Here is an 11,140-nt window from a genome sequence, read left to right as displayed (position 1 = left end):
CCCCCCCCCCCCCGCCCTGGGCGAGAGGGCGCCAGCCACCGGCACTGTCTGCCCCGGATGCGGGCCGATCGGGCGGGCGCCGGCCTCTTCCCGGACGCCGGGGACCCGAGCCCGGGCCGCATCCCCCCCCCCCGGCGATCGGGCAGATTGCATCTTCCATGCGGCCCCCCGCCCCTTGAGAGCCAGATCCCGCGACTTTCCTTGGGGGGGGGGGGGGGGGCCGATCATTCTCCACCGACCGTGACCCCGGCCCGGAACATGACACACGGGCGACCCGGCAGCCGCGTTTCCCTCTTCCAGCAGGACGAAGAAGGGCAACCCCTCCACCACTCTGGCGGCCGCTCACACGCCCCATTCCCCACCACTATCTCTCTGCCTCTGCCCTGCCCCCCCCCCCATCCCATAGCCGCCCTCTCTGATTGCCCTCCTCCTCCCCCTTTCTCCGCCTCCCCCCCCCCCTCCCCCTGCGCCCTGTCCCCGGCAAGCATGGCCGCCCTGCCTCCCCACGAGGAGCTGCCCGCCGGGCCTGGCAGCGAGGAACCCGGTGACCGCACCGTACTGGCTGTCCACCAACACCCCGAGCCCCCTGCCATGGGTCTCCCCGCCGTCGACTGGGACCTGATCCTGTGAGCCCCCCCCCCGCGCCCCTCGTTGTGCCTGCCCGCCCTTCCTGTCCTTTCCAGGCATGCCGGCTGCCCCCCCTTCCCGCCCCCCTCCCCCGCCCCCCTCCCCCGCCCCCTTCGCGCTGCCCAGCTGCGACCCGAGTACGCAGCATCTGGTCGAATTCCACCCCCCGAGCCGGTCGGTTGCCTGGCGCCAGGAGGGCCACTCGCCTCCGCCGGCCAGCGAGACTGCCGGGTCTCCGATGGCCGCCACCGGCAGCCCCGCGGTGGCCCTGCTGCCGGGCCCGACGAGCCCGCGCACCCCGGCCACCGGACCCTCGAACCCGGGCTCCGACTCCGAGGCCTTCTCCCTGGTTTCCGAAGCCCTCTCCTCGTGTGCCTCCTCCGCCGGCGAGGAGGACGACTCCGCGGAGGACCCCTTCTCGCCGGGCAGCGGCGTCGTCACCGACTGGGACTTGGACTTCGGCCTGGACTCGGGCCTGGACTCGGGGCTCAGCTCCGCGGCGCCCGGGTCGCCCATGGCCCTGGATGTGGCCGGCAGCCCGGGCCTCCCGACGGATCTGGCCCCCTGGCCCGCGCCGGTTCCTCTCCCCCGGCTGCCCCCGCTGGGGACCCTGTCGCCGCTGCTGACCCCGGTGTCCGTGTCGCCGGAGGGGTCCATCCCCCCGGCGGCCGTGCCCTATCTGTCGCGCTCCGCCTCGCGCCAGTCGCTGGTCCTGGGCATGGCCTCGGCGGTCGCGCCATTTGCCGGCGGCGGCGGCGGCGGCGGTGGCGGCGGCTCGACAGCCCCTGTGACCGCCTCGATGCCGCTTCTGGCCCCGCCGATCCCCGAGCGGGCGGTCCTCCTGCTTCCCGGCCCGGCCGGGGGGGATTTCCCGGCCTCGGGCTCCGACCTGGAGGGGGGGGTCCTCCGCGCGGGCCTGGTGCCCGGGCCGGCCCTGGCCACTCGTCTGCTGGCCGGGCCGGCCGTTTCGGCCGCCGACATGGCGCCCGCCATGTCGGCCCCCTGCCTCGACAGGCGCCTCATCCTGGCCACCACGCGCTACATGTCGCCGGATTACTTCAGCGCACTGGAAGACGCCCGGCAGATTGTGTACGTCCCCCGCCTCCCGGCCCTGCCCCTGCCGGTCAGCCTGCCACTCACACCCGCGCCCTCCCCATGGGGCCCCCTCCTCCCCCCCCCCCCCCCCCCCCCCCCCCCCCCCCCCCCCCCCCCCCCCCCGGGCCCCCCCCCCCCCCCCCCCCCCCCCGGTCGACAGGCAAATGCCGGCCGATCGTCGCCAGCTGGTTGTCCGGCCACGCAGTGGCTCGCTCAGTGGCAGCCCCGATGGCGGGGCGGTTTCCCGGCTCGGGCGCCGTGCATCCCTCCACGGGGTCCCGGACGCCGGGCCCGACCACCGGCCTCGTGCGGCCCTCCCCTCGCCGCCCCATCGGCTGATGCTGACCTCTTCGGCGGCCGGCCCGCTGGCGGCCACGGCCACCGGCACCCGGCGGCTGTTCATGCGTCTCGCCTCGCCCGAGGCCCCTGCCGATGTCCCCCCCGAGGCCATCCCCCCGCCGGTTCTCCTGCCCATGATCCCCGGGTACTATCGGCAGTTTTTCCGCGAGCACGGCCGCCTTGGCAGCGGGGCCACCGGGACCGTGCACCTGGTGGAGCATTGCCTGCATACGGCCCGCCTGGGGCTGTACGCTTGCAAGCAGGCCCCCTTCGGCTGGGGCACCGGGGCCGCCGAGCGGCTGCTGTCCGCGCGCCTTCGCGAAGTGCTGACCCTGGTGCACCTGGGCCGGCACCGCAATGTCGTGGAGTACAAGCATGCCTGGGTGGAGCCCTGGCATGGGGGTGCCCTGGCCACCGGCCGAAGCCCCGGCGGCCCCCCGGCGGCCACCGGCCAGGACCCCGGCGTGCCGACCCTCTTCATCCTGATGCAATATTGCGAGGCTGGCTCTCTGGAGGACCGGCTCCTGGAGCGTCGGCCGACCGTGGCCGATGCGGTCGAGGAGCGCCGGCGCCGGGCACGCGAGCGCCGCGCCTCCACCCCGGCCGCTGCCCCGGCCGCTGGCTCGTCGTCTGCGGGCGGGCCGGGCACCGCCTCCGCGGGCTCGGCCCCAGGCCCGGCCAGCGTGCCAGCCTGCCCCCCGACGACGGCCCGTCTCTCCGAGGCCGAGGCCGACTCGCTGGCCGACGCCCTGGATCGGGCTGTCCACGCGGCCCTCGGCCCGGGGATCCTGCCGGCGGATCGTCGAGTGCGCCTGCCGCGCGAGGCGTCCGTGTGGCATCTCCTGGGCGACATTGCCGCCGGCCTGGAGCACCTGCACTATAGCGGGGTCCTGCACTGCGATGTCAAGCCCAGCAATGTCCTCCTCACCGAGCGCGGGGGCGGGGTGTCGCAACTGCGCACGGCCCCGGCTCGCGGCGCATGCTCAGCCCCGGCCACCAGCGTCGCGACGCACCTGCAAATGACCCCGGCCGAGCGCGTGCGCCGACTCGGCGATCTGCGAGGGCTGTGCGTCAGACCTCCCGGTCTCCTCCCTTGCCGGGCTTCCCCCTTGTTCTCGAACTGACGCCCCTGCCCCTTCTGTCCTGCCTTTGCCATTTTCCAGGACGGCCCTCCTGTCGGATTTCGGCGAGGCGACTCCCCTGTCGGAGCTGCTCTCCCGGGCAGACCCCGGCCCACCGGCCGCCATGGTCTCCGGCGACTCGCCGGGCGCTTCTCCCACGCATTCCGTCCCGCTGGTCGGGACCCTGGACTACCTGGCCCCGGAATTGCTGGTCCGCGATGCCGACTCGACGGCCAGTGGGCCCGGTGGGTCTGGCCCGCAACATTCGCCAGCCACCGACGTCTGGTCGCTGGGCATGTTGCTCTTCTGGCTGCTCTTTGGCGGGCTCCCCTTCGATGGGAACCCGGCCCCGGGCAGCCCCCCGGCCCCGCGCGTGCTCGACCGGCTGTCCTTGCGCCTGGCCCTGGCCGGGCTGATGCGGGTCCTGGCCGAGGCCGACGATTTGGCACCCCTGCTCGGGGGCCGGGCCAGTGGCGGTGATGTCGCCAGCCTGGCGGCCAAGGCGGCCGCCGAGCCGGGCGCCCTGGATGCCCACTTTGGCCAGGGGGTTTTGGCCTTCGCCCAGTCGGAGCTGGCACACTCGCACGCCCTCCTGCGCCTTCCCTCGGCCGAGGGCATCCTCCGGGGCTTGGAAGCCGGTGCCTGTGCCGGGTGTGATGCTGCTCGTCGGGACCCGGCGCTCGATGCCCTGGATGCGGGGCTTCTTCTGGGCCGGGCCCGGCGCACGGGCCCGGCGGCCGGCAGCTCGGCCCCATGTCCCCCGGGGTGGTCCCCCTGCGGGGCCGGCCCGGCTGCGTGTCCGGTGGCCCTCTGGCGCCAGCGCGTGGCCGATGTCATCGCCCGGCTGGCTGGCGCCCGGCGTGCGTACTTCGCCGAGCTGGGCCGTTTCTCCGCCGAGCATGCGGCCCGTCTCGGTCCGGAGGGTGACACCGGCTCCGGGTACCTGCCCCTGGTTCCGACGGCGCCCGCCCACCCGGAGGCGTCCGCCAGCAGTGCGGCCGACAGCACCATCGCCCCGGGCGCTGCGGCCACGGGTGCTGCTGGCGCTGCCGCCGCCACGGCCGAAATGCCGGGCCTGGTCCTGTTGTCACTGTTGTTCTCGACCCTGCGCCTGCAGCCGGAAAAGCGTCCCTCCCTGGCCGAGGCTCGGCGCTTGTGGATTGAGCCGGCTCTGGCGGCCTGCCGGGACTTCGCTGCCGGCGGCGAGGCCGGCCGCCGGGCCGAGCTCCGCCCCCTCGCCAGGTCCCCGTCGGCCGAGGAGGCTGCCCGGGCCGAGGCAGCAGCCGTCGCCCGCGTGCGCGGATCCACCGACCTGTCGCAGGATGACTCGGCTGATCAACTCCCCGACTGGCATGGGGCTGATATCGACGAGGAGCCCGGGCCCGGGCCCGTCATCCATGACCATGGCCATCCACAGTCCGATGGCGCCGACGGTGTCCCTCGGCCGAAGCGCCACCTTCACAGTTGGCCGGCTCCCGCGCGTTCGGCCGAGGCCCACGCCTTGCCGACTGCCCAGGCGCTGGATCACCCGCGCATTCGCCGGGCTCGAGTCGTTTCGGTAGCCTCACTGGGCCATCCTGGCGGTCTGGCAGCGTACATGGGATTCCTTGGTCTCTTTTACCTGGTGCGTGACCCTCGTGTGTGTGTGTGTGTGTGATAGTGTGAAAGTGTGAAAGTGTGTGTGTGTGTCTGTGTGTCCGTGTGCGTTTGTATGTGTGCATATGTGTGCGTGTTTGGGTATATGCGTCCATATGCGTCCATATGCGTCCATATGCGTCCATATGCGTCCATATGCGTCCATATGCGTCCATATGCGTGTATGTGCGTGTGTGTGTGCGCGCGCGCGCGAGATCGACGACCCGCGGAGCACCACAAACAGGAGCCCCGCTCAAATGCGCAAGTCCCTCGGCAGCCTCTGCCTCCCAGCCACTGACCCCCATCTCCCCTTGCGCTCTGTGCGCCTCAGGTTGCTCCGCTGTTGGCGAGCTTGGCACGGCTGTTGGCCGTGCATCACCAGCTGGTGTCGGCCAACGTCGATCTTGAGCAGCGTGCCCGGGCCGTGGCCCAGCAGGCTGCCCATCTGAAGCGCCCGCTGGAGGCCCTGCTCCTCGGACGCCGGGACCTTCTCCAGCAGGCGGACCAGCTGGCCGCCGCGGTGGCGGAGCTGCTGATCGCGCGCCATGGGACAAAGGAGCGCCTTGCGCTGGTGCTTGACCGGCTGGAGGACCTTGCCCAGGCACTTCGCCATGACTTCAATGCCGACGCCTCGGGCGCGCCTCTCAAGTCGACGCCCCCTCGCGACTCGTCCCCCTTCATTCGACACACGCACTCCCTCCTGCAGCAGCTTCTCCGCCCGGTGGAGCCGCTGGTGGAGTCGGCCCTGGGGTTGAAGCTGGAAGCCCTGCAGGTGCTGATGCGCCAGCAGCACTTCCCGCCGTTGGCCTCCATCGCTCGGCGTCTCGTTCGCTTGATGGAAGCCCGTCCCCCTCCAGCCCTGGCCAGCCGGGCGTCCATCCACAGCTCGGCCTCGGCCCTGCACGTCATCGACCATATGCGTCGAGAATTGGCCGAGCTCTCCGGGCCCTCGGCCTCGGGGGAGGCCCTCCTTGCGCAGCTCCACTCGACTCCGCCAAGTCACTTGGCCCAGGAGGGCTGGCGCCCGGATTCCCTGCGGCGTGTGGTCAAAGCCCTGGATTGGGATGCCGTTCAGCAGGACCTTCGAGCTCTGGATGCCATGGTGACCCTCGGCCCGGGGGGGCATCCCGCCATGGTGTCGGGCCCGGACACAGCCCTCCCTGGTGTTCATGCTGCCGGGCTCCTGGCCGGGGCCATCCTGCTGCTGCTGCTTCTTGAGCTGCTCTGGCTGCGGACAGCACGGCGCCTGGTGTGCCGTGCTGTCCCGGCATGCGCCACCGATGCCTCCTCCAACCATGCAGGCAGCATGCCTGCTCCTTCGGACTCGGCCCACGGCTTTGCCGAGGCCCCTGGCCGGGACTCCGTGCCTGGCCCCAATCGCCCCCGTGACTCCAATTCGGCGGCTGCCCCGGGGGAGTCGCGTTCGACCGCCACCGGCAGCAGCACGGACACCGCTCCAAATGGCCAGACCATTGTCCAACGGCGACGCCCGATGGGGCTTCGCTGGTCTGGGCCGGCTCTCGAACCAGACCAGTCGCCCGGGCCGACCGTGTGCGCCGCCCTGACCGGCGTGCTTGTGGATGGGTTTCATCGCCGGATCGAGCCGGCCCTTCGGCGAGCCCGTGCGGCTGGTCATGAGCGACTCGCCGACCCGGGGTTCCTGGGCATCCTGGCCCTTGTGCTGGTTGCGGGCTATTGGATGTTCTGGCGGTCATTGGATCAGGCCCTGCGGTCGCTTGATGGCGGGGCCGGCAGCTCCGGCTTCGAAGCAACTGCAGCCGTGATGACCCTCGGCCTGTTGGCGATGCACATCGGGGCCCTGTTTTTATCCTCGCCCGCCTGAGTTGCGATCCTGCTCCGGGGGGCACTTGCTCTCGGGCACCGGATGTACGGACGCCCACTGCCGCGTCTCTTCGGTGACATCGTCCGCCCCCCTTTTCCATTCCCCCCTTGCCCCCAACATTTAAGTTCCCTCCTTGCTGCTGGATATTCCCCGCATGCCATCTATGAGTTTCGTATTGAATTGGGCAGGGTGAGGTGGGGAGAAAAACGTGTGGACAAAGGGGGAAACGAGCGGGGAGAATCCCCAGGGGGCGGGGGCGCTCCATCAGGGAGAGGAGGCAAAAGCAAGGACGAGGGGGGGGGGGGGGGGGGGGATGCCGATGACAGCGCAAGTCGCAGACGCCTACTGCTGGGAAGGCCCCGCGGCGGCCGCGCCAAAGACGGCCTCGGAGAAGCTGGCCACCAGATTCGGCAGATTCCGCCGAATGGGGCGCCGAGGACGGCGACGCGAAGCAACCATGGCCGCCGCAGCCATGGCCGCCGCATCGCCACTGGCGGCCCCTGCCGCCGCCGCCGCCGACCCCGCCGCCGCCGTCGCTGCCGTCAGTGGATCCGACGACGGGCCGGCCTCCAGGTCGATGGTGGCCGGCAGGTCATATGTCAGCCAGTCGGTCGGTGGCCGGCGCCGAGCGCGCAGGGCCCCGGCCAGGCCGTCGGCCTCGGCTGCCTCCACCAGATAATCCTCGGCCGCCAGAGCCAGCCAGTGGAGCACAGCCAGAAGCTGGCGGTTGACACGCCGGGAGCCGGCATTGCGCAGGTCCTCCTGGGCTCGCGCGCACGGCGGGACCAGCAGGCTACGCCGGGGGGGGCGCGATCGGGGGGCCTGCGACCGGCGCACCAGCGCCGCCACCGACATGGCCACCACACATTGATCCGGCGGGAGGACATCGGCCGCGCGCTGCAGACGCACTTGGCCCAGGCTGGCCGACGGGCTCCCGGGGCCCATGAGACCGGCGCCACGGCGCGAGGGGGTTGTCGGGCCGTCACCCGGCCCGGGGCCGCCGGTGCTCGACCCGATGCCCCCGGGCGAGAGTGACAGGATATCCACCACCGTGGCGGCCGGGCTGCCGGCGGCCGTCGGGCCGGTGGTGGACCCGGGCACCGGGGTGTCGGGTGCCGGGAAGTGGCCGCCGGCGCCGATCTCGGCTGCGAGATCCGGCGACCCAGGGTGCGATGCCACCCCCGAGGAGCCCGGCAATGAAGACCCGAGCGCCGGCGAGGTGGCTTCCGGTGACACCACCATATCGGCCAGCGCCCCGGCGCCATCGAGGGCGTCGGCCATTGCTGCGTCGGTCGAGGCGGCACCGGCGGATGTCGCGGCCGTTGCTGCCGCCGCCGCCGCCGCCGCCGCCGCCGCCGCCGCCGCCGCAGTCGTGGCTGCCGGAGTTGCTGCCGGCCCGAGCACCGGCGACGTGGTGTGGACAAAGCGCGCCAGGTCCCGGAGGCAGGCAATCAGCAGGCGGCAGATGGCCGCCCGGGTGGCGGCCAGGGGCGACCGCGGAGTCGGCGGCGGTGGCGAGAACAGCCACGCCAAGGGCAGAAGCCGCGGCGCATGGAGATCCCCGCCGCTCCCGCCCATGGTCCCGGGCCCGGGGCCGACGCCCGCATGGGACAGCAGCTCCTCGGCGCTGGGCGGCCCGGCGGACACCGGGCAGGGCCCGGGGCCCGGTGGACGCTGCTGCCCGGCGCCGGTCGCCGCCTGAGCCAGGCGCGCGAGCACCACCCGCAAGCCGGCAGGGTCTAGCATGGGCCCGGTGTCGGAGGGGGCCAATTCGAAGGCCAGCTTGCCCAGCAGGCGGAGGCGGCTGAGACGCGCGCGCAGCTGCTGGCCCAACACCCCGCGAGACTGGGCCCCGGCGCTGGCGGCAAACTCGTCACGCACGGCCGGCCGGCCATACAGCAGCACCATGACCGCCCGCAGGCCATCCCCAATGGCCAGGCTGCCGGAATCGGCCGTGTCCCAGGGGCCCCGGGCGAAGTCCCGCAGGGCACCAAGCGCCCGGCCCAATGCCCGCAGTCGACAATGCCCATCGCAGCTGGGGCTCAGCATGAGCGTCGGCTGGGTGGACTTCGAGGCGGGCCCCATGGCCGGGGCACCGGGCGTGGGGCCGACGGCGGATCGGAGCTGGTGGTGCTGGTACGCGGGCAGACTGCCATCCATCGGGTGAGCCGCCGGCTCGAGCCGCGACCGGCCCCGCTGGATGACATGCTCCTGCACCACGTACAGGGCCACATTGGGCCCGGGGATTTCCGGCAGCCCGGACAGCGGGCACACGCACGGAGCCAGCGCATCCAGGGCCAATGCTCGCGAGGCCATGCGCTCCGTCCGGGCGGAATACGCCCCGAAGGGCTCCCACGCACGGTCCCCATCGAAGGCGCGCAGGGTCCGGAGCAGGGGCCCGGCTTGATTGGCATCCTGCTGGCTGGCCGACGGGTTTGACGACTGGCCCGGGTCCTGGGACTGCTGCTCGTCCACCAGGCTGGACAGCACCCGGGAGAAGGCCCGATGCCGGCTGGACTTGGCCGTGAAAAGACCATCGGCCAGGGCCACCGCCAGGGCTCGGTCCCGGCGAGCCACGGCCGAGCTCCCGATGCCGGTGCCCTCGATGACCGCGGCCCGGACCAGCAATGTGCGCAACATCAATTGCGCGATGTCCGCCTGTAGCCGGACCACTTGGCCGAAGTTGGCCGTCCAGCAGCCGGGATCCTGGCTGGCGCTCGACTCGCCGGCCGTCGCCAGCAGGGTGATCCGCGCACCGGCGTCGGCCGGGCCCCCGGTCGAGGCGCCAGCATCGGTGCCCATGGCCGTGTCAGACTGGCCGCCATCGCCCGGCGCCGCTGGGAGCCGCGCCAGGCGGTCATGATGCGTCTTCAGGAGGGTGATCAGGAGATCACAGCAGTCGACCAGGCTCCCGGGAACCGGCAGGTCTTGGGTGGCCGGCGCCGAGCCACCCTCGACCCCAGGGTAGATGTCAATCCGGGTGACCACCTCGCGGATGATCTGTGGCCGGGCGGGCGAAGGGCCGAAAGGCAAGGCAACGGGTGTTCGGTAAGTAACCGGCAGCAGTGTCACGGCAAAGAGGGCCCCAGCAGCGGGACAACGCACGGCGAAGAGAGTGGCCAGGTCGAAATCGGTCGGCACCAGGAAGCGCGCACGGAAGAGCGCCGGATGGCACACATGCGGCGCCGCCTCGGCGGGCAGGAAAACGCCCTGCGCCTCCTCCAGGGTCGTGGGAATGACGGGGGCGGCGGACTGCTCGGCGGTGGGATCCCCCTCCTCCACGATGACCTGCATGGTGTTGACCATGGCAATTTGCGAGGCCCCCATGGAGTCCACCAGGCAAACGAGCATCTTCAACAGGCGATTGAGCAGTCCAAGGCGGTACATGCTGAGGCGGCTCCGGTCAAGGGCCGCCACGGGCGAAGTGCCGGGCTCACACTCGGGCTGGGGGTCGGAGGCTGGAGGCCCACTTGACGGGGCGGCTGTCGACGACGTCGAGTCCCATTCGGTGAGATACATGTTGCAGACGGCCTGGTGAAGGGGAGACACCCGTGAAAGAGCGGCCAAGGTGGCAAGCATGCGGCGTTAGATTCAGGCAGAAGGACCAGGCGCATGGTGTCGTGAAGGGGAAACGAAGGGAGGCAAAGGGCAAGGCAAAAGAGAGGCGGGGGGAGAGGGGGAGAGAGCGAAAGGAAGAGAGAGAGAGAGAGAGAAAGAGAAAGAGAAAGAGGGGGAGAAGAGGGAAAGAGACAACGGCACACACCAAAAGCTGGTTGCGGTTGGCCAGCTTGTCAGCCAATCGCAGGCGCAACGTGCGCACGGTGTAGTCCTCCGGGCGAACGGACACCCGGTCCAGCAGCCAAGACGCCAGGGCCAGGGTCTGGCGGCGCCAGTTTGGCTGGACACCGGGCCCCGGGTCCGGGCTGTCCATGATGGTCGGGGCATCCGGGCCGGCGGTCGGTGTGCTGGCCTGCCCGGGGCTCGGCGGCGGCAGGAGGGTCGTCAATTGCGGCACATGGCCGGAATTGATGGACCTGGCCATCGGCGACCGGGTGCACAGGGCCACCGCCTGCGCGGCGAACCGGATCAAATCCGCCCGCGAATGCACCACGCTGTCGGTGAAGGACGAATGGACCACAAGAGGCAGGGGGGGATGCCGCTTGGCGGGGGCCGCCGCTCCATCGGCGCTCGCCGGCGCGAGGCTCGCCAGGAACCCACGCGCCTCGCACCAAAAGTGCAATCCGGTGCGCACAACGACCGCCACCATGAGCCGGGTGCAGCCGGCCAGCGACAGGCGCATGATCGACCCCCGGTCCGCGTCATGCAGCCGGGTCCGTGCCACTTGCAGGGTCTCGCGCGAGATCCACGCCGCCAGCTCCAGCTTCAAGGCCTGAAGGCTGGCGTCAACCACGCCCGACAGGTGCACCGGCCGCACCGGCGCCATCAGCGCCAAGGCAATCAGGGACTGGAGGCAGGCGAG

At 71.9% G+C, this 11,140-nt stretch overlaps 2 protein-coding genes across 3 annotated transcripts in view; one reads left to right on the top strand and one right to left on the bottom strand.

Annotated features, from left to right (window-relative positions):
- The first annotated feature begins 448 nt into the window (after nt 1-448).
- On the top strand, nt 449-6,813 carry H696_02944 (IKS protein kinase). The gene is made up of 5 exons (XM_009496828.1): nt 449-626; nt 754-1,716; nt 1,883-3,127; nt 3,225-4,806; nt 5,149-6,813. The coding sequence occupies exons 1-5, from the start codon at nt 487-489 to the stop codon at nt 6,658-6,660; spliced, it is 5,442 nt and encodes a 1,813-aa protein (XP_009495103.1). The 5' UTR covers nt 449-486; the 3' UTR covers nt 6,661-6,813.
- Nucleotides 6,814-7,002: 189 nt separating this feature from the next.
- The window catches only part of H696_02943, a gene marked incomplete at its 3' end in the record, with an annotated part of 12,545 nt that continues 8,407 nt past the window's right edge, over nt 7,003-11,140 (bottom strand). Inside the window, exons 12-14 of one of the 2 annotated variants that reach the window (XM_009496827.1) lie at nt 10,424-11,125; nt 9,766-10,191; nt 7,003-9,660 (exon numbers count right to left, since the gene is read on the bottom strand). In XM_009496827.1, the coding sequence (XP_009495102.1) occupies nt 7,003-9,660; nt 9,766-10,191; nt 10,424-11,125 (3,786 nt within the window). Of the gene's footprint in view, nt 10,192-10,423; nt 11,126-11,140 lie in introns of both variants that reach the window. The other variant, XM_009496826.1, reaches the window with a different exon arrangement.

This window comes from Fonticula alba (assembly GCF_000388065.1).
Source record: "Fonticula alba strain ATCC 38817 unplaced genomic scaffold supercont2.4, whole genome shotgun sequence".
Lineage (NCBI taxonomy): Eukaryota > Rotosphaerida > Fonticulaceae > Fonticula > Fonticula alba.
Note: the sequence above shows the minus strand (reverse complement) of the source record. Positions and strands in the feature narration are given on the sequence as shown.